Below are 24,493 nucleotides of genomic sequence, written 5' to 3' on the forward strand. Positions count from 1 at the left end.
AGCTCATTAGCATGCTGGGTATTTCCTTTAGGCCTACAGAATTAAAAAAAAAAAAATTATTATTAAAACTCAATGTCAATGTCTAAAGGCATCATGGAAGAATGGATGTCATTACCATTGTTGTATCACTTCCAAGACAGCTCAAATATTTATTTAGTTTAATAGGATTGTGGTGAAAATGATGGTGAGGAAAATATCATTTTAGACTAAAATGTATGACTCCTTTGTATTGCTACAGCTAATTTTATAGTTTCAGAGTTAGCATTTTATTCTTAATTAAATATTTTCACTTTAACATAATTTGACAAAATTAGATTTGATTGGATATTGTGCTATATGTACACACACACACACACACACACACACACACACACACACATGGTATTTGCAAGATTTAAAGTTTGGGTCTGCAAACTTTAAGCATTAAAAAGTCATTAAAATTAAGTAAATTAAACAGTAGTTTATTAAGACAAAAGTTGCAGTTAATGGTATGTTAATAAAATCAATTGGATCTTAAGCTAAAGTGTAACCAATAAAATATTAATATTCTTAAACCTATTTAATTTCTAATATACTTGTTTAATTTTAATTTAACCAGTTGCCAAGGCAACACTTAAAAATAAAGTTGATTCAAAATAATGAAACCTAAACTAAAATCTTAAAATATAAAAACTAAAAACTCTAAAATGAACTAAAATATCAATGTTACTAAAATAACACTGGTCTCTTCCTGTCTACGTACATGTTTTTTGTCCAGAATAAACTACAATTTATAAAAGTAATCAGTGACACTAATATAAACTTAATTTAGTTATCCACGCACACACACACACATACACATACACATACACACACACACACACACTTCAAAAATAGAACATGTGGACTTTAACATGATATACCAGAGAAACTTCAAAGTTGCTATGGCAGAGTTCTGTTACCATGCCAATCAGAATATTACAAAACGCCTTTTTATAGCAGTGTGATCATGCAAGTTGCAGCCAATTAGTTTTTACATTTTATCTTTAAACAAACACTCACAGTTACCTGTATGGAAGAATTTCCCCGAAAATCCCAGGTTAAAGGTGAAGTTAGAAATGTACGACCTCAACATGTTCTGTGTTTCCAGAAGAGCCTGGAAGATAAAAACATCAACCGTTAGAAGCTGAAGATTGCACTGTTGACTGCCCATCCACTGCTCAGTACATGTCCATTTATCCATTATACATCAATCAACCATAATATACACCACAATATTGAACTTTTTGAATTAACATCATGTGGTAGTATATGTGTGCACGGCCTGAGTATATGCTTATAAGGATGCGATCGATCTTTCTGGGATGAGTAATGGCATTTGGGTTTGGCAGGTGCCTCATTGCAGCAGTTCCAATAAAACAGTCTCATATATTTCTAGCCTAAGACACCATGCAAATACAATCAATATCTGTCTGACAACTGACAGTGAGTGTGAGCGTGTGTGTCACTGTTTTGTAGGATATATGGTAATATCGCAGAAGGCAGGAAGGGGCGTGTTGGCTGACTTAGACGGTGTCATCAAGTCATTACTCACAGAGCCCGGGAAGATATGCTGACACACACTCCGGCACACAGGCAGACACACACGGACGGGACCCAGGAGACAGGTGTAATATATTTGATTTTATCCTCCAGTGAGAGTATGGCAGTTATCTCTGATGACATTTTGGTAATTAATTCCATTTACATTCAACTAAACAACAGCAACAAAATCAGCACAGGTACTCGCGTCCTGGTAATCGAATCAGCTCGTCCACGTGACTGTGAGGCAGTCTATGTGCGCTTTGCATCCTAACCTAATAGAGTGGCATTTTGATGGAGCGCTCATTAATTTAAAATGATCTGGACTCATCTAATTCAATGTTCATGTCGTAATGTGATATTACTAAAACTGAGCTTTTGGTGAGATGCCTTTTTGAATATTGAGTGTGTTATGTGTCTTTTGGGAGGTTCAGCCTGATGTTTGATGGCTTGTGTCTTAGTTCGCAGAAAGCGAGATAAAGGGGAATTACATGAACCTGTGAGTAAGTTAACTCAACTCCAGCATCAAGGTATCTGTTTATATATATATATATATATATATATATATATATATATATATATATATATATATATATATATATATATATATATATGTGTGTGTGTGTGTGTGTGTGTGTGTGTGTGTATTTTTTTTTGTATGAGATCATATAAACGGAAAGTATCAATATTTAATCACATGGGAAAAAAGACATTTGGTGAAGAAAGATTACAAACAGCAAATAACTCATTGAATTAAACAATACATTTTATAACTATTATAAAAAATAACGTTTTGTAAAATGTACTCCAATAATCTTTGTTTTAGTTGCGACTTTGAATTATTTTATTATTATTTAATTTATTTATTTATTCATTTACAGTGCATGCTTTTACATTTCTTCTTCTTCAAAAAGGTGCCTATTTATGTATTTTTTTAAGATTTTAAAGTATTTGAAGTAAATAACATTTGGATTTTTTTTATATTTGTTGTTTGTGGCTGATTAATTACACAATATAAATATTTACAATGTAAATATTTGTAAGAATATTTATGTAAAAAATATAATAAAAGTAATTAGCTCAATGTGGTTTATATTATGTGGAATAAAATGTCAAAGAATGAGTTTATACTCAGTCAATGAATCACATTTAAAATAAAAAGCCATATGCATGTGTTATTCTGTCATACACTTTTGAATGATCCAATAAGAGTCTTGTTTTATCCAGTGATAATAGACCTATTAAAAAGTAGACCTATTCACTCTTCCTTTAAGTTTTCCTTGTATAGCTGACAACAAACGGGACCTCATCTTACCCTGCAAAATGTAGATGGGATGTATTCTGTTGCAGGAGTGAGAGGGGAGAGTTCAAATAAAAGAAAGAGAGAGAACACATTTAATATTGATGTGGGAATCTGGGATGTTGGGAATCTGACATCATAAGAGAAGAACACCAAGTGCAGGAGAGTTGGGAGGGGAATGACAGGATGTGAGGAGAGAGTGAACCTGAAATGGATGACAGAAGGAAAAAAGAGATAGACAGAGCTATTCTAGGAGATTTTTTACAGACACAAAGTTTCCTGTTTTCTAAGCAAGCCGCGACATGCGCACACACGCATAAATCTAAAAACTCTTCCAAAATGTGAATCTAAAATAGCAACACAACAAACATATCGGAAAAGTTATTAAAACTTCCTCAGCTCTTTCTACACTCGCATCCACTGTCAGGGTCCTCTTGATTAAAATGCAACAAACTGAGCTAAATTAATTATTTAACGGTTAGGTTTTAAACAGCTCTGTCTTAAATCGATTCCTTACGTTTACTGCGCACACTTCAAAAGAGTGCGCATGAATCATTAATGCATTAATAAGCCAAAGAAGCAGCTTCATAATGGCATCATAGTTCTGATGCTTCCCGTTAGCTTGGAGATGTAGCGCACGCTATCACAAGAGCCAAAAAATGGTTTATTTTAAATAATCGGTGTTTTATTCTTATTTATAATAAACAAAACCTACACGTGCTTCACCCCAGTATGATATTATTTCTGGTTTTGAGGATCGTGGGTCACTCTAAATTTTGAGCCTTTGGCTTGGACTACATTTTGATAAATGGGTCTTTTGGGTCTCATTCCAGGTACAGTTTATGGTTAAGGGTGTTTATGTGGTTTATTTGGGGGGAAGTTTATGTGGGTTATTTCAGGACAATTAAACAATGTTAAGTCTGTGAACCTACTTAACACATTCTGCAAAATGTTCACATGTACAGGATTTATCACAACAGTTTTGCAATGGGTGTGAATTACAAAGAGGTTTAGGGAGGACTAAAGGGATTTAGATCATCTAATTAAAGAGGAAACCTTCTACAATTGATGTCAAAATGAACGACTGAAAAAAACATATATGCTCAGTAGCCTTTAAACAGTTAAAAGAGCAAGTTTAAACAGCATTTGAAGCTAAAGATAATTCATATATAGTTATAATATATCATATTATTACAATACGATATAATTTTACCCACCCCTGTGAACGACTATAAATATTGCTTGAGCTGTCTAATATCTAAATGTATAGAAAAAAATGTCAAGAAAAATCTACATAATAAATCATTCAATGAAATTTGAATTGCTATGAAGCTTACCAAAAGTATTGTTAAAACTATTTTTTAAATATACTAAAACGTTCAACTGATAATTGATCAATTGGTAAATATTTGCAACCTGATATTTAATATTTCATTTTAATTTTATATAATCTAATTTACGGTTTTAGCATTATTCATGTGAAAAAATGCTGCTTCAATAAATGATAGGGTTAATATTTTTATAGTTTGTTTACTCTGCATCTGCTTTATAATCTATAAACATTAAAAAACATATATAAAACATTTTTGTGGCTAATGTTTCTATCAAATCAAAAATGCAATAAAATAGATTTCTGCATAATTTGTCATTTTTTTTTTCTGGGCAGTTGTCTTGCACAAGTGCGTAAAAGAAATACATATAAAATATACATCTACAAATATCTGTACCTTGTGAATACCAACATCAGCCACTAGGAACGGGTGTTTCTGCCAAGATTACGACTGGCATCACTTCTATGGCCTGCACTAATCCAGATGCTGTGTGTGGATACTAGTGGCACTGGAAGCTTTCAAAAAAAAAAAAAAACCCCACACATACACAAAAGCCTCATTTCCACACTCACAAGCTGTCTTTGCCAACTTCAAATAGAGATCGCACACAATTAAGCTCATTTTTAAACTTATTGTCTTTGGTTGACCTAAAATGCCTTGCATGAACTGAAGTGGTGGAATCACTAATTTGAATTCATTAATCAGCCTCAGCCTAATAAGTAACCGCATATGCTCCGATCCACTGAGCTAGTAATCAGACAAAGTAATCAGAGCGCACAATGATACGGTTTCTTCAAGGAAAGTGCATTCTACTGACTTTTGCTCCACAGAAATTTAATCAGTGCCCTTAAGACGTAATGGAGAGATGTATAATTCACTTGCTCAATACAGGTGTGCAACACAAATGGATCTTTTTTTTTTGCAGAATTGTCTTTAAATGAAGGCAATGTTGAAATAAAAGTTCAATATTCTTGCATAAAATAGACTTCATTAATATAATGTTGGAGAGTTTTAATAAAAACTATTTTTGAAAAGTAATATTTAGGGGCTTCTATTCCTGGAGGCAACACTATGTGACAATGGACATAAATTAACTCTTTGCCATTGCTGAATATCAAATACCGCTACATGACGGAAACGAATGAATATTGTCTTTTTTACTTCATCGAATGCTCAGGAAATAATAAAAGGTAGATTGTTCATATTCACTAGACTGTCACACAAATGACTTCTAGGCAAAAAAAATAGATTTAAAGAATTGCAAATAGCATACATTTAATTTAGATTAAATGATGAAAATTGAAATTTAGTCATTAACAAATGTGTAAATGTCACACTTTCTTTACCTGAAAATATTATTGTTATTGTATATGGGTCATGTGTTTACAAAGCAAGGAAAATCTGGTGCAACTGTAAGTTTATCAGTGAGTTTATATTGTTTAGATCCTCATAAAAGAACAGTGAGGGGGAGAAAGGGACTGATAACCAGAGTTAATCAGATTGACTGGCTTTTATTAGACTGCAGAGTGAGCAAATTATATTTAAAGATTGCCACCACAGCTGTGCTTCATTTCATTTCACACACATATGTAGACGTTCCTGTGGTGAGGAATAAAAACATGCATCCGTGTTAAGACCGGTGTATGTTTATCACTTTCTTTATTTTTTTTACCTATCAAACTCACTGTCCTCTTTTGAGGTTCTTACATTATCTCTTCTCATCCTTCACTCTTTCATCTGAACGTTTCTTTTTCTCTCCTCTCTTCTCGTGTCTCTCGGCTGACATTGAGGGCCGATCAGGGAGAAGATAGAGTGACAGAGATGCATGTTAATGACCTGAAAGCACTGATCGATTCCTCACAGGGGAGAGATAGAAAGAGAGGGAAGGAGGGAGAAAAGAGTGAAAGTGGTGGAGGAAAGGAGGAGGGGACCTGTTGAAATGCTGACAAATAGCTGAAGACATCTGGGCAGGCAAGAAGACGAACATGCCCCCAGAGAATGACAGCGAGAGAGGGACAAAGAAAGAGAGAGACAGCTATTTCTAGAGTTTTGTTAGCAACATGTTTCTTAAATACTAAACTGACAAACCAACTTTTATTTATCTACATTATCTATCTATCTATCTATCTATCTATCTATCTATCTATCTATCTATCTATCTATCTATCTATCTATCTCTCATCTATCTCTCCATCTATCCATCCATCCATCCATCTATGTAATTTATGCATTTACCACGGTCAGTCTGTTTAATGTCGTTCTAAAGCCATAAAGCTCAATATGGTCTGCTGTGGGTCAAATATGCTTTTCAAAGGCAGACTATGTGCATATGTGTACGTGTGTATGCATGCACCGGGGATCTGGGAAAGGCTCCGCATGTAATATTTATTGGACATGAAATCATTGCTTATTCCTGAGGCCATGAGAAAAAGGAGCATGCGCATATATGTACATGTCTATTAATCTACCTCAGTGAAGCCTCGTTCTCAGAATTACTAGAGGAAAATTATTACTTTTATTACTGGAAAGTATTTTTTAATGTTTGACTGTGTGTGTCTACGTGTGTATTCTTTATTTTTGCCAACATTGTTCATACTTGCATATATACAAAATACACGACGGGTATACAGAAGAATACAGTGGTATATACTCCATAAAATGACTTGCAATTGCACTTTTATGATACTAAACTGGTATAATTAAAGCCTGCTAATTTGGAACAACCAATTTTGTACTTAATGCACTTTAATTGTGCAGAAGTAGTGCTGACGACCAATTAAAGACATACTGTAGTATATTTGATAATGATGGCGTGGAATTATATCAAGTATACCTCAGGTGTACTTTAAATATCCTGAATTTAAAAGATTTATTATTCAAAGATCAAGCAGTACTTAAATTAAGTTTTATATCATAGTATGAAATAGATCTAAATTCATTACTTTTTGTACTTGGTCAACTCAACTGGACTGACCACAGTGTTTTTAACATTATAAGCTACAGTAAACAAACAACATGCTTATCAAAGATGCGAACGTTGTTTTTTGCCTATTCAAAATTCACTTGGCTCAGAAATCTAAGGAGGCACTCAGTTTGAATGGACATGACTCTTCTGGCGCTGTTACTATTATATCGTGTTCACAAAGGTAGGTGGATGAATGTTTTTAACATAACTTTCCTTTAGAGAGCTGCAACAGAAGCCCGTTCCTGACCTGTGATGCGGTGGAAGCAGCTTAGCATAATGTGTATCTTTCTTGCTGACACAGGGGCATCTCTACAACTGGACTTTAACACATTTGGCCTAAATTTTCAAAGCACTTCCAGGCTCTTTTTTGGGTAAAATCTGGATTAGAAGGGGCATGAACCATGATACAGATGCAGAGAAGATGAGTATCATCTAGATAAACTGTGCTTTTTTTAAAGCCGGCAATTGCTGAAGCTTGTACATTGTATTAGTGTAAAGGGGGGATATAAAGAATAAACAAAAATAAAGGTAGAAGAGAAGTAAGGCTGGCAAAAAGAAATAATCCCACACAAATGCCAAACATATTGTTGTCACAGCAACACTCTTCTCTCAGCAACATAGCTTTCTGTTTCCCCTCCCTACCAACCTCTTTCTGTCTCTGTCTCTCTATCCATGTTTATTTATACTGGCTGAGCTTAGCAAAACTTTATTTAACAAAACTAATACTCTATTGGGCCAGAGCTGTGTTCATGTACATTTTATGTCCTAAATAACTGCAATAAATTTAACATTGTTAAAATTCTACAGAATTACCGGCTGAAACTGCAAAAAAGGAATTGGAATATAAAGCCCACAATGACCTCTACTAAAATGTCTGTTTATCACAAATATTGTACGTTTGAATCGTTTTATTAAGTCAATTTCATTCAGACAGTTGATTCTAAAGGACCGGCACAAACATACATTATTTAATTCAATTGGGATGCATGCCTTCTTTTATAAAGTAAAATGAAACATACATTTTGTTAAACGCTGCTATTTATCATTTAATTTGTATAACTCCAATATTGCATTGTCTTTATAGGTTCAGTGTAAATCTATGTGTATTAATATACTGAGGTTGGTGCCTTAACTGATGTTTTTACTTTTTTTTTAACTGAACGATATAGCATTTATAGATAACATTCACTTATCTTCAATCTCGGTAGCTACTTTTTGTTATTTGTAAACAATTTTAGTCTGTACTTTAAATTCTATGTAGCTTGGCAAGTAGCTTCCCGAACACGGCTCATAATGTGTCAAGTGTGAGAGGACACACATGTGTGAGTGTGTTGTTGACGTGAGTGTGCGGCTGAAAATGAAGACAGCTGCTTAGCAACCTCCTTAGCCCTTTAACGGAAACACACATACACCAGCTCCATCTTACTCAGAGCAGAAATATCATTGGATCAATACTTTCTGAAAATAGGTCTGGTGTGTGAGTTTTTCTCTGGTTGGTCTGTATTTGACCTCCTGAAGCTCTGATTTAACATCAGACTGATGCTTCAGTTTCAATCTGCTCTAAAAGTGTCAGGTTTACATGACTTTCAAACTACCAAAATCACGCCACTGTTCGCATTATTCAACATTCTTTCAGTCAGTCGACTTGATAGAATAACGGAGAGCACACTACACAATCAAGCCCAATTTACAAAATCTCTGACCTAAGGTTTTCCCGTTCAGTGGAGTCTGTTTATACAAAAGAAACGAGAAATTGCCACTGAAATTGGGACTTCGCCAGAAATGTAGAAACAGGTGGCTGTTCAAGTTGGTGTGTGCACTCGGTTTTTTTTGCCTTACTCAGACTTGACTAATTAGATTGGACAGGAAGCAAAGTGGAAAAATGGGGGTGGGATTTGAAAAAAAACATAAATTGGTACTCAAACCAGGTCACCCAAAATACATTCTGTGTGAAAAAAATGTATTATTCACACTTTCTTCATCCACATTATTATTGGCTGTGTCATTGTTAGTCATTTACACTTTTTCTCACTACAAGGTTAAAGGTTGGATTTTGAAATGTGTCAAAATATCTAAATTACTGAACAAATGCAAACACATATATAACACAGCTATTAAAACTGTTAGTTCTATACTCACAGACAGCATGAACCACCCACAGTCAGATGCATATTGCACACGAAACTGGAAAGCACTTGCTCAATCTGGCAAGCTCTAATCTGACAACTTCCGGGAGTTTGGGCTCACAGGGGTTTTTTATCAGTCCACAGGGAAGAGAAGTCATGTTAACAAGGAACTGGTTTATTCAATAAGCACTTCAGGGCAGAATTTGGGATGTATATATAGTTTGTGGAGACTGAGCCACAACAGGGAAAGATGTCCCTAAACAGCAAATAAACATAAATGCGATCAACAAGTAGTTGGTTAGTAAAAATTGTTACATCTCTAGTTCACTAATGGATTCTGTATTGAATGGGTGCCAACAGAATGAGTGTCAAGCAGCTGATAAAAACATTACAATAATACAATTACACAAGAAATCCACCCAACTCCATCCAGTCCGTTAATTAACTTATATGAAATGTGTCATTTTAAAACTTGGTTTAAAATGGTTTAAAGTTAAATGCCTTTGTGATAGATTTGCTTCTTAAAAACGCTGTTATTTACTTCACAAAACAGATGGACTGGAGTGGTGTGGATTGCATGTGAAGTATTGTGATGTTTTTATCAGTTTTCTGCAGTCCCGTTCTGATGGCACACAATCACCGAAGAGGATCCATAGGTGAGCAAAAGATGCATTTCTAAATTTCTCCAAATCTGCTCCTACAAAGAAAAAAAAAATCATATATCTCTTGAACGGTCTGAGGGTGAGTACATTTTCAGCCTTTCTTTTTTTCATTTTCTATTTCTTTAACTCCCTTTAAATCACTCTTTCTCTCTTCAGAAGTGTCTGTAACGGAAATGAGTGGCTGTTCTGTTCTTCTCTCTCATTTCCCTTGTTTTCTAACCCATATTTGTGTGTATGTTTGCGCTGGTGTGTGAGAGGAAGGCTTCAGGAGTCACTTTGATTCTGCTCTCTGTCTGAATGTGTGCAGGTATAGCTTTGATATTGTGATTCTCTTCGCTGTGATTCTGTCTTACAGTACATGTTGAAGTCAGTTTGCAGTTGAACAAGTGGCAGATTTGTCTTTAATCCTCATCTATATGCTGCTTCAAAGCCAAGAATCATACTCACCATGCGCACGCAGACACAATGACCAGCTGTAAGTGTACTAGGGCCACAAGATATAGTTAACAGTCTCTATATTTATGCATTTGCTTTAAAATGAAAGAAGTGGTTTGTTTCAAAGAAACCATAATTTTGACCAACCAGTCGTTGAAGCCAAACACAGTTTTCAATTCATGAAAGACGTCAAATATATTCAGTTAAAAAATTATTAAGTAATTTCTTGGTAACTACAATATTTATTTTGCTCGTGAGCCTCAAAAGAATAAAAAATGGTGGTTGGCTAATTCTCAATATTTTCACAATGTCTTCAGAGTCAGTAAGCAATTAATACTACTGTTTTGAAATAGCCTACATTAAAATACAAAATAATTTTGAATTTAAATAATATTATAGCATTCATATATTCCCCAAGTGTAAATAATGAAATTCATAAATACTTCATTATATTATAGTGTAAGTTCAGTACTACACATGCTGTCACTTGCACACACAACAGTTTCACTTACACAAAGCTGTGCTGAAATGCCCTGTTATACAATCACCAACACAAGGTCACTTTAACTGCAATTTCAGCAGAATCTCTGCTTGGGGAATCCACACACACGTAAAGTGAGGGTAAATCCCATTTGTGTTTGTGAGTGTGTGTATGTGTGCATCAAGTCATTTATCACTGGTGTCCCCTGTTTTTTCAGCCTGCCCCATGGGCTGATGGGAGATATGGCAACCAGTCACTAAGAGTGACATTCTAATCTACAACACCTACATCTAGAGCACACAGGGTTCCTTTCTCTCTCACTCTGGCTCTTGTTTTACTCTCTCTCATCTCTATACTCTCTACAAAAGCACAAGATGAGCCTATTCTAACAAAAGTCAGAAAGTATCCGTTGTATGATTGATACAGTAAAAAATCTAACTGAAATATTTTATAAACCAGTTCTCAGCTGGTTTTGCTGTAGAACCCAAAATATATTCAGTTTAAGCGAACACATATTTTACATAGTCTGGGTGTGTTTTAATTTTTTTTTGGTTTTGAGAATGAATATAATGTGTTGTCCACTATACACAAAGCACTTTCTACTTATACACAATGACATATATATGGAGGGCTTTCTTCGAGCCTGGTCTCATGAAAATGTGTATAAATAGCATGTCAAATAAAAAACCAAAACTGACATTAATATGCAAATATTGACATGATACTCAGGTGTTTGACGTGCATATAATATGCAGGTTTCTCATATATGTCTTAAAAAACTGGTTGGGCGCATATCATAAGCATCTATCCCACAAACCCTAATCCTGTCCATTGTGTAGTACTGTATAAACATGCCAAAGTTAATTTTTGCATAAATCAATACCATAGTTTTTATTTTGGATTGGCATACTATTTATATGCCCTTTTATGACATCGAGTTGTTTCTCCTCATTACCTAACAATGTGTGATTGTGTAATTATTTGCATTTTACTTTCGGTATTTAGAATTATTTATTCCATCAGAATAGACTCGTGTGCCATTTTTGGTTCATGACCCACCAGTTAAGAACTATGGGTTTCCATTGATTAGCTGTTATCTGCCATTTCATTCCACTGGCTTAGTATCGGCCTTTCCTCACACGCGCACAAACACACGCACCTGTTCTGGATTCTGGAACAGCCCACCATAAACAGTCAGAGGCTTTTCTATAACCAGCAGTAACAGTGGCTAAAACAATGGCTGGTGGATCAAAGCCTTCCCACTTCTCTCCCCCATCACTACACGCCTTGTTTTTCCCCAGAATCCTCTGGGAATTTTCCGCTGACATTTCCAGTCGTGCTCCAGAGCGACTAGCTCTAATTCTCTCCCTGAGCACCCCCTCCAGAACCTCCATCTTACCGCTGGCTCATTTGCCAGGTCTAAATTAGCTCAGACCAATCGGGAAGAATTTGACAGTGCACATTCTTAGCTAGCAACATCTGGGGAGGTGTCACGTGCTTAGCCACTAACCTTTCACAGAGAACATTAGATTCGGAAATTAAATGTGTACCCATGCTAGGTATAATGGTATCACGCTGTTTATGGAGTCTTTTTGTTTGAAATCGGAGGGACTGTTAACAAGGAAATGACCCATAAGGAGAAAGCATAAAGAATGTGCCTTTCCTGTGTTCAGTGGGTTCAATATTTTAAAATGTGACAAAGATGTGTGAATGTTGGGTACCTCATTTATAATCGCCCGTATTAAATATGTATGGGTACGCCACAGAAATACGCGTTTCCTCAATTTGTACTTACCAACATGTCCATTTAAATGTTCTAAAACTGCTTAAATGCATTAAAAAAGTTTCACCCAAAATTTGTTCCAAACCTGACACGCGAGTTCCTTAACATGATAAATGATGGAATCCACTTAGCCTTAGATTTAGTGTGCTTTAAGGGCTCTGAGCTTTGCCATTTTCAGACCTGGAACCTTTTTTTTTTTTTTTTTGGTGACACTCTTTAAAAGCTCTGTTAAGCATTAAAGTGAGTCACAATGCACTGCCATTGTACTGAATTTTCCCAACTGGATATTCATTAAATTTTCATTCATTTAATTTCATTTTAGTCTGCTCCTCGCACATCAGATTGCTAGAGAAGACTTGTATGGACTACTTTCATGTTGTTTTCTGTCTTTTAACATTTCGCTACAAACTTTACAAAGAACTGTGGAACAATTTATAAAAAACTGTACTCTGAGTTCCACGAAAAAATAGAATAAATACCATCATACAGATTTAGAACAAAATCAGTACAATTTTCAGAATTTTCCTTTTTTAATTAAAATGCGCTAAATATTTGAGTATCTCATATCAGTGTATCCATTTCTAATAGTTGTATAATGCCCACATTAATTTATATACACTCATGTGCATGCACTTCAAACTAAAAGCTCTGGAAGTCATGAAGTCATCTCACAATGGAGTGTGAGCGGCCCTTCAATCTGTTGAACAGCCTCCGAGAGGGGCCAAACGTGGGAACGAGATTATGAATGAGTGTGTGAAAGAGAGAATGAACACCATTTTACTGCTCTTGTCCCTCTAAATAGCCTCTTTATACTGACTGAGGCCAACTCAAACACCCACTCCAATTCAGTGACGCACACACACAAACACACACACACACACACACCATCCCCTTCTTGTCCACAAAAACATTCGCATTCAGTAAATCAGACGTGAACACCTGCGAAGGGGAACTCAGACTAAATATCAACCAAATGCTTTTTCCAAAATCCCACACAGCTAATTAGAGCTTGGGTACTAGTCTTTGTTTTGTCTTTGGTGATTAGTGGGAACAGATTGGAAATTATTTTTGTGTGCGTACACTAAAAGTCTCTGTTGATGTATCCTATCACTATTTAAATGCACTAATTAATTATTTATTAATTGCTTTTGGTAATTCTCACTTTTTAACTAATTGCTTATTAACTAACTATTAACTATTTTAACTAGCATGCGTATTACTAGCATATTGGCTGTTTGTCTTAGTACTTATTGTATAAAGCGATATTAAATATATATTCTGCATGATCGTATTCTACATCCTTATGCCCAATACCTAAACTTAACAACTACCTCATTAACTATTAATAAGCAGTAATTGTAGTTAAGAGTGAAAACTTAAAATAAAGTGTGACTGAAAATGCATTTACATTTATTTATATTCTTACCTTCACGTCATTCACGTTCATCCTTGTCCCTTTCTTCCCCACGAAAATATCATCTATGTCAACCAGGATGTAACGTTCCAGAGATCGTGACAGCTTCCTGCCTGTGAGATAAGCGATGGCATCCACCAATATAAGTCTGTGTAACCAGTAGCTCAGCCCATGTCCGAACAGCACACGCTGCACCCCATCGTACAGGCCCAAGTCCTGCACCACGGTGGCATGGAGACCCTGGGGACCAGTTATGACCTGGGCCGCTCCACTCTCACTGGGCCGGGTTTTAGCCAATAGGACTGGTTCATACGTGGAATGGTTGAACTGAAACACAGTCCAGTCCTCTCCGGGTAAGTGGCCACGATCCACTTCCGCCCGCGTTATGTAAAGCAGAGGCGAGCGTGGGTTCACGCAGCAGTCTCGAAGTGCAACATTTGTTCGCAAGGTCAAAGGGAAGCCCCTAAGCTGCAGCGCAGGCTGGGAGTTTTCACTTGCTCGATGAAACGCAATGACTCCGACGCTGTATTCAGCACAGTATTTATCCAGAAGGTCACGGTTCCATGCGTCCATGCCGACATATTTGAGAAGGTTCTCGTAGATGACCAGTGCGTAGCGTCCACGGCCTTTGTGCGTTAGAGGCGGGATGTCACCCTTGCCTGGCGCAATTTCGGCATGGTAACGAAATTGGTTGGATTCTAAAATGGCGATGATGTCCTGTCCCAGCTGAGAATACTGACTCTCTACAAATACCAACACCACCGGATCCTTACGTGACGGATCGATCGGTTTAGGCGTCCGAGGCTCTGACTGTCGGAAAGGGAGCGCCCGGAGGTCGGCACAGTCCGGACCCACAGCGCGGTCCGCAAGGTCCAGTTCTTGGGTGGAGCCTGTGTAAAGGTAGTAGGCGGAGACTAAAACGCTGACCATACAGAAGGTGGCGAGGAGGATGACCAGCCTCCTCAGATTCCTCCGCAGCTTGGTGGCCAGATTCATGGCAAACGGCGCACATGTGTGGGAGTGCGTGTGGGTGGGAGTCTCTGATTGTTCGCTGAGGCGGGCTAAAGCTGCAAATTGGCTTTTTTGGTAATCATGCTGCAGTCATGTGACCATCTCACAAAACTGGCAAATTCGCTTCCAAGACAAGCCACCGAAAGAGTTTTGTGACACAACACTCTCAGCTGCTCCTTAAACGAATCCTCATCCAACTAGCAACCCTCCATGTCCTGAGATTCCTCCTGACCGCCAACAATCCTGCAGAGAATACAGATGACAAAAGACAAGCAAATTCATATTTTAGTATAACTTTAAGCATCTCTGAGATGTGTGTGTTTTTCTGTCACAGAAGTGTTCATCAAGGGTGTGTATGGATGCTCTTGAGGGGCAATACAGCCGTCAGCCTTCAGGTTGTTTTCAATCAACACTTCACCAGCTGTGGCCAACACTTCCCGGGAGGAGTGTGTGATTGGCCGTATATAAATAGGAAGTTGGAGGATGAGCCAATAGGAGCCTCAGGGTGACTCTAAGGGAGAAATTCATCATTTGTCTAATGGGAATCAACTATGTCACACATATACTTTGTGTGCATCAGGTAATCAGGCACGAATGCATTTTATCTTTAAGGTTGTGTCTGCATAAAAAAAAGAGATGGTGGCTGAGCATACACTTTCGTTTTCTCTTTGAAAACACCCTAAAGCAGGTAGGGGCAAATGCAATGAGGATTTTTTGGAGAAAATAAATATATATTGTCATTAAATGCACTGACTAGTACATGCATCAGCACATTGAATCTAGTACATCCAACAAGTGCACTTGTTCACTCTGTTTATGTGTGTGTGCGACTACATGCACGTCACGGTCTGTGTGATATCGGAGTACGTAATTAAAGGGACATGAATTACACAAGATTGAAATAACAGATTACAGCGCAGTGCGAGAACATCACAGGGGAATTCAAGAAGGTAGGAATGTGAGATCGAGGTGCAGGATGAATTTCACAGTGGAAGAAAACTGAGATTACCGAAAGAACATTTTTACACGTTATAACTGAGACACAGGCTTTACTTAGAGAGCGGATTATTACAGATTGTGACACTCTAATGATTTACATTTACGTTACACTATGAGTGTTATCAGGATGCATGTATTGGGATATTATTTTACTGCTCAACCATTATTATTAACCGAATAATCGGCGAGTTCAGTGCAGTCTGCAGCCTATCCTGATCTGTGCAGATTTGGCTATTACAAGCCTAATACTTCTGAAAACAAAAATATTTCAAGTGGCCCTCACAATTAAGTCAACCAAATCAGGTTTAGTTTTATAACTAGCGTCAACAGGTTTGTGTAGTTTTCTTGTGTAATAAATAGCATCACTAAAAAACGGCGTCTGTGAGATGTCCTTACTAATATAGTGCAACTAACGTGTGCGCGCGCGTGCGTGTTTCCCCGCGAGGCGGCGCATTCTTTGAACCGGGAAACATCGCAGAAGACGAGATCTCTGCCTGCTTTAACTTAAAATAATAGCCTGCTAATAATATAGTATTGATGTATCACACACTCCTTTGCACGGTCCTCTCATGTCCAGACTAAATACATCAGTACATTTTTGGTTAAAAACCTAAACAAGCTACAGTGTCTGTATAATATCAGCATTTTCATGCAAATAATAATGCCTAAAACACAAAAATAAACTCGAAAAATTTTAATAAAAGCCGACTGTTTAATAAAAAAAAAAGAAATGTGTAAAACACGGTTTCTGAAAGTAACTGTTTAAAGGTTTGCGCCGTTCTGTTATCCGAAATAATATTTCAGAAAATGTTTTCAAATACTTTAAATTAGTCCAGGACCCTGGTCGGCTACATACAACGGCGACGTGCACATGTGCTCGCGCATTAACGGCTGCTCTTCAAAAAACTAAACCGTTATCAGTCGCGCTTAAAGAACTGATCGAGACAAACGATAATTGAGTAAAAGACCGATAAAGCGACAACGCGAGTCAAAATTAAACGCTCAGTATCTCCGGTCGGATACCGGTAACGTGACATTCCGCCACAGCGCATCTCCACATCTCTCACACAAAGACGTGCAGCACCCCAAAGTTACAACACTGAACGTAACTCCAAATAAACCTCACTTTCGCTATCTCCAGCCGAAGGGAGCTTACCTTGAGCCGAACCCGAGGCACTGCCGAGCGGGAAGCTTGTCAGACCAGAGCCGCCTCTCTCTCCGGAACACCAGCTCCTCACAGCTCTGAACCCGAGAGCCCAATCTCATCCGCTGATTCAGAGGCAGCCATCTGGAATGATGCGGGGACCGGTTCGCTATTCTCTCCGCGCCCTCTTCCCCTTTCTCCCTTTCTCTCTCACTGCGACACGGATTAAAGGAGCGCGGGGGAGACGGGAGGAGAGACGGGACTGGAGACGGGAGGAGAGACGGGGCTGGAGACGGGAGGAGCGCTCAAAAGACGAACTGAAGAGAATATCCCGAGAGGAGCGCTGAGACGTACGACTCCCCTCCACTGTCACCAGTGACTGAATAGTGCCGCTGCTGCCGCTCTCTGCGCTTTAGCTCACCTCCAAACAGAAAGAGAGAGAGAGAGAGAGAGAGAGAGAGAGAGAGAGAGAGAGAGAGAGAGAGAGAGAGAGAGAGAGAGAGGGATAGATGATGAGTGATTGGCACTTTATGTTATGATATGTAATGTAACGTAAGCTGCATAGTATAATATGGAGTGTGACAAATGCTAATACTTTTCTATTATGGTAGCCTATCCCCAGCTACCAATTAAATTCTTAGTTTAATAATGATGATAAGCATAAGAACATAGTAGTAGGCTATAGTTTAAATGGCAACTGATTTATAAAAATAAATTAGCGTTACTAATTTTAAAAAAATAAGTAATTTTGTCAGACAACGAAGAGCAAAATCCTGTTAACTGATACCAAATATTATACAGTATTTTTAAAAGACACATGTATTGTTCAAATGTCTTATATTTATGTATAATTTATATAGTATGTAAAAATTAAGTAAATAGTAAGGGTGTGTAGCGTATATTTCAGCAAACACTTGTGGTAAAATATTTGTTAAATATATATATATATATAAAAATATATATTAAATGGTAAAATATTTTTTAATTATGTTTTTGATAAGCAAAATAAAAATGATCTATTTGTTTATGCTTGCCGAATGCATTTATGCTTTTTAAGTTTATCGTGATGCGCGTCACCTTTTTATACTAAAAAGAGTAAGATCCATAATATTTCTCAGACAAACACATTGTCCCTGCTGGGCAGTATGGTGGTGTATAATTGAAGCATTATATTTTCCTCAAGAAGCATGCTCGCTTTAGATTCCTGTTATTACAGACTCAGAACATTAATAAAAATCCAATATTAAAAATAGCCACAGCACGGCGGGCTATGGGACAGATGAGAATAAAAAACCTGAATGTATTTGTTAAACAGACGCGTGTGATTTCCTTTTCAAAGAAAAAATCCTCCAGTCCCAGATCATCATCCTAACATCATACTTCTCTTTGCATTTTATTCCAAAGCCCTTCGGAATCACTCAGTCTGGTTTCCACGAGTAGGATTTTCTGTTTTGCGTTTCGTAAATCAAAACGGTTTGAGGGTTTAAATCAAAATGAATCAGGACAGTGCTGACTGCTGCGGAAATGCTAAAGGCAACGTGGACCAAACTGTTCTGCAGAATTAACCACGACTGGGATAAAAAGATTGATGTGATTTTACACGGGTTTTAAAGGGAGGTACAGTTTTAGTTGACGCTTAGAGATTTTTTAAAACTGATAATATATGAAGAACCATAAACTATTATAGCCATAAATAACCTAGGAGGTCATTAGAGACGTTTTTACGATGCAATACAACAAACACGAGTGCACTCCGCGATTCAAAACCCTGTGTGATTCGATTAGAACAAACCAGCACTCACTATGGGCATGCAAACACATACACACGCTCAAAGTTAAACAGCTATTTAAAGCAGGATGAGAGCTTCTGTTGGGTGGCCTGCAAGTCTGATGAGCTGATACAGACAGGAGCCAAAGAATCTCTCACACACACACACACACACACACACACACACACACACACACACACACAGTTCTTAGATACTCCGAAGAGGCAGCATTAGTGTATGCCTCATTTGGGCCAAATGTGATGGTCTGGCAAGCGTTCAGCTCTCCTTCCTCTTGCTCTCCCACCACTCCTCTCCATCCCTGTTTCCCTCCCTGTCCATTCCTCCCCTTTCTCCCTTCTCCCTCCTTCCTTTCTGGAGCTAATGGGGCTGAAAGCTTCCAGCAGTTCTTTGCTAAAACATGCGTTTAATTTGATTATTTACTACCAATTGTTTTCTGCCCTATAGAGTCTGAAGAAAGTGAAAAAGAGAGAGAAGGTGTATGTTTGTGAGAGAAAGACAGAGGGGAATATGTGTGTGAAAATCGTAAGTGAGAGAGAAGGAGAGAATGCTGTGTGTGTGTAAGAGGGCAATTGTGTGTGTGTGACGAGTGTGTATTGTGTGTGTGTGACAGGGGAAGCCCAGCTTGTATTTGTTATTCTAATTGAGGCTCCTCAGTTGTCTATGGATCCATTGTGTTGCACTCAAGTCATCCGTTCAGATTTAAACCCAGGACCCTTTAGAACACTTTAACTTATCAAAACCATCCCCCACATGAAGAAAAGAAAATTATAGCAAATTATGAACTGCCTCAAACATTAGCATGTTTAATATACTTCCTATTAAACTCGAAACTAAAAAAGTTTCACCTCTAAAGCAAAATCTTTCTAGCACCTATTTGGAACTATGTATTGCACCAATGCTGCATGTTGTGTAATGTTTCATTATGAATTGAATAAATTATAAGTTATAAGTCTTCTTAAACAGCTACAAGCAAGGAATAAATACATGCAATCGGTTTGATTCAGCGATATTAAGTAAGGTTTTAACTATTAAGTTGTAAACATTTTTGGCTACCATTCTCAGTAATATAATATAAATGCAACTCATATATTTTAAGATTTGACGCAGCTCTGAATTTCCATACAAAAGTGTAGCTGACAAGTTACAAAGTACTTTTAAAATTGGCTGTTTTAAAGATGCAAAAAATCAGGCAATGTCTGCAAGTCTGCATAAACTGGAAGTTGTTACCAACTTTGAGTATATTAACATATTTCCAACAGAATAATGAATATAGATGGAGAAGTTTTACGACATCCGACTGATGTCATCAAACAAAGGAATGCTTTTCCAGAGCATCACAAAGTAAAAATAAATAAATAAAAATCTTGTATTTGGTTGTAAAATGTATATAAAATTAAATGTATTACTTATTGAATTAAAGCACAATGATCAAAATAATTAAAATAAGAATAAGAATAAATGTAATAATAATAACACTTAAAAGATAGCATAGCTGGCCACCATCATAATTTGGGTTTTGGATACTTGTCCTCAAGCACTGAATAATGATATGATATTTGTCCCACATAGGCTGCCTCAATAGCTACGTCAGCAAAAAGAAGAAAAAAAAACCCCTGTTGATCGAGCAGACAGACTGTGATAGTGAACCAGCTAGACCAGCAGCAAACCAGAATTAAACCGCATAAACCAGCATGGAAATTCATGCTGTTGTCAGCTGTTTTTCAATGGCAAAATGTCTCTGTAATATTTCACTTGAGCTGGCTTACCATCAAAGCCAGGGAAAAAAATGAATATTTGGGTCATGTGAAGGAGACTCAATAAGGTCGTAAACCCTATGCAGAGGTGACCCATTAATAACAATATACCTCACTTAAGAAGAAAAAACAGACTTGGTTTTACATAGTAAATTTTAAATACATTTTCTGACCTCACTGCCATTTTTAATAAAATTTTGTTAATTTTTTTCCACCTGGCAACCTCCGTTTGAAATGGTGAATATCAGATGCAGCTCAATGTTTATGCACATACTAACAATAAATGTAAAGTCACATTTTAGCATCACAATTATAGTATGTTATATCTTTCTTTTCCAGTCTTCACAAACAGACACACACACACACAAACACACACACCCACACACACACACACACATTCAAGAACATCGCTACTGTGTGATCTTTCTATCAGGGCTTCAAAACCCCCTGCTTGCTGTCAGGGTATTGCTGTTGATTCATGTCTTTCTTCCTCTTTTACACCATCAAAAACACACGCACATACATACACACTCCTCTGAATGAAGGCTTAACACTCTATGCTGTAATTGAGGCCATGAGATATAGAGCTCTCTAACACAGAGATAAATTCCCTGTCATCCCCTACCTGCGCTTTGATTGGTGAAGAGATAGCATCACTATGACAGCCAACAACTATACTTCAAGCAGCCTGTCAGCAGACACACATCATTTTCCATCAGCAAATCAGCCAGGCTTATCTGGGAAACGTTCTCTTAACGTTTTTGAGTGTTCTTCAGGCATCCTTGACAAGCACTTTAAATGGGTCCTTAATAGAGGTAGATTAACCTAGGAAAAACTAAATAAATAAATAAAAAAAATCAGATGGACTTTTTCATTGCTGGAAAGTTTACAATAAAGCTGAAATCCTTTTTTATAATAATACAAGTACTTGATTTAATCCCTGTTTAATGTGTAAGTTGATTGTAGTTGCATTTTCAAAACATTTGCACAACCAGAAACATATGAATTTAAGTAAAACTAAATAAATTAAAACTATCATGAGTGATAATCACATCAGAAAAATTATCTGGAATTTTTTTTAATTGTAATTGGAAATTACACTTTCAATCAAAATGTTTATATTACGTATAATTATTATTATACATTTTTTTAAATATTTGTTCAGTTATTTGCGCTATGTTAAACATTTAAAATAAAATAAAATAAAATAATGACCTATTTGCAGTAAACCAATATTTGGTTATCTATTAAACACAATTTAATTTAATTACATTTTTGACAAGTAGTATTTCGAAGCAACATTTTTAGGTTAACCTTATCTCTACACGTACCATCCAGTGAGTCTTAAATAAAGCAATACAAAATATATTTTATTTTAGCTTTATTTAAGGGTCACTGGATGGTAAGTGTAGAGTTAAGGTTAACCTAAAAATAATAAACAATAAACAAAGATGGTAGCGACCGAGGTTCCATACCATGGGGTTGAACGTGCCAGCCAAGCAACTAACACAGTTTTTTCCAATTCTGTTTGGTGCTGCAGAAATGGTCCACAACAGATTAAAGTTTTATTGCTAACACACTTAAGACATCTTTATGAACTATGGTTATGAATGCAGAGGACTGTTTATGCTTGAGAGTAACGGACCGTGATTTCCCTCAGCATTATCCATCATGAGACCAATGCAAATGAAAAGCCTAGAATTATATACGTAGCATGTCTGAATTGATCAGCTATTTTTAAACAGTTAGTAAGGTTTCTGTACCTCAGCTCCCTTTAATTGGAAGAGATGGTTATATTAAAACTTCACAATGTATAATCTTAGTTGATGTCAGGTGAAAATAGGACTTTTAGAGATGTAAAGACACTGTGAGCTTTGTACTATTGGAGAAAGTACTGGATTATTCTGTTCAAACAGAATCTAGTGGAGTAGAAATAAAAGAGCTTCCTGCATGCAAGACTACACAAATACAAGTTTTTGAAAACACTTTGAAAAAAACTAGTTTGAAACAATCAAGAGAAAGTGCACTTCCATTTCACTTTTGACAAGCAACATGGTGCATTTTTTCATTTCTGCCTGAGTTAGTCACACAGGAAGTCGCTTTAAAAAAATGGATGCTTTGTATCATTAATAACTGATGTTCCCTCCATTTCTAAATAATTCTTATAGAGTTTAGTGTTGACTTAACCGATAATATATGCAGTGTTCTAATATTTAAAACATTATTTCTCAGCAGTAAAATAGCATAAACATTACAAGACACAGAAATTCTAAGGAAACAATAGTGCTTTCATCTACAATACACCAAATACTGAAAACAGCAATGCACCCCTCAAATTGTGTATTCTTCTTATAAAGCACTTGCAATCCATCACATTGTACCTCTTATTTTATAAACCTGTCCTCAGGCCAGAGCAATAGGCACACACATATTTTCAGTTGATCAATGCCTAAATGACTCCTGAAATGACTTTCTTCATTGATCAGTTTCAGTCTAACTGAATCAAAGTAACCACAATTGCGCATATCCACCTACCCAGTAACAGATGAGAACGAGCTAAGCACATTAGGCTGACCTAGTGTCACTTAAAAGAAACCCTTTTGTGTAAAGAGAATTTCACTGGAACTGCAGAGTTTTTAAAACATGAAAGTATTTATCAACACCATTTACTGCATCATGTGTTTCAATATTACAAAAGCTATACAGATTCTTTGCATTTTTGTCGTATTTCTTTCCAGTTGGTGTGAATGTGTGAATGTTTTTAGTACACTTGTCATTGTGTCAGGAGACCAGCACACAGACAGTTACACACACACACACACAAACAGATTTGTTCTTGCTCACCTACTCACTGACTCAAGTTTTTGTGACAGATAAATGTCGGTGTCATTAAGGTGTGCAGCGGAAACCTCACTTCGAAGCATTACTTTATTTGTTAATCTGTTTGGACAAGCAGCATTCTACGATTTTCAGCACTGGTAAGTTTCACCGATTGTATCCCTCCTTTTGGTCTTTGATGAGTACCATGCAGTATGTAAGTGGTTCATCGAAGTGTTTTTGAGGACAGCTAGGGTCCTACAGAGACAATATATAGCTGCAACAATCCACTTAGGCTAAATGGGAGAATGCCAATATGGTGGCTCTCGAAAAGGAAGCCCTGTCTTCCAAAAGAAAAAAAAAGAGCCAAATACCAAATGAAAAATTTGCTAATTCATTTTCTTACAACAGTTCTTGCTGTTTGATGATGCTTGGAGTCATAAAACTCATGCTCAACATATAAAGCCTTTCAGTGTCTTTTGAGGATAAAATTTTATTGCTGATTTAGAATATGTTGACGTAAATTTGGCAAGCAGTTTTTGAAATTTCAGTATTTTTTATTCAGTTATATGAGTTATACTTACATGACTGAGCTATACAGACATTGTACATCAGAATGGAGGGGAAATCTTTGTTGAACACTGTCCAGATCATCCTTTAGATGTAAAATTTGATGCCACTACTGTACTTTATATAGCAACCCAGGTAGGTACATAACGTTGTAAAAAATGTGCATATGCTGACATTTCAGCAAAATTATGTTACTGTCCAATGAGTGTGGCTTTCTGTTTTATCTGTAAATCTGGCAGCCTTTAAATTACGTTGCTTATAGCAGCAGTTGTGTGGAGCTAAAGGGTTAATGCTATTGCATTTGAAAATAGCATACCGCCTACACCAAACATTACTGTAAAACCTATAGAC

At 36.8% G+C, this 24,493-nt stretch overlaps 1 protein-coding gene across 1 annotated transcript in view; it reads right to left on the reverse strand.

Annotated features, from left to right (window-relative positions):
- Positions 1 to 24,493, reverse strand: part of ndst3 (N-deacetylase/N-sulfotransferase (heparan glucosaminyl) 3) — a 134,525-nt gene that overhangs the window by 30,291 nt on the left and 79,741 nt on the right. The window contains exons 4-6 of the mRNA XM_043250940.1: positions 17,224 to 17,632; positions 14,070 to 15,311; positions 1,048 to 1,135 (exon numbers count right to left, since the gene is read on the reverse strand). Of these exons, the coding sequence (XP_043106875.1) occupies positions 1,048 to 1,135; positions 14,070 to 15,053 (1,072 nt within the window). The 5' untranslated portion in view covers positions 15,054 to 15,311; positions 17,224 to 17,632. The remainder of the gene's footprint in view (positions 1 to 1,047; positions 1,136 to 14,069; positions 15,312 to 17,223; positions 17,633 to 24,493) is intronic.

Source organism: Puntigrus tetrazona, chromosome 1 (genome assembly GCF_018831695.1).
Source record: "Puntigrus tetrazona isolate hp1 chromosome 1, ASM1883169v1, whole genome shotgun sequence".
Taxonomy (NCBI): domain Eukaryota; kingdom Metazoa; phylum Chordata; class Actinopteri; order Cypriniformes; family Cyprinidae; genus Puntigrus; species Puntigrus tetrazona.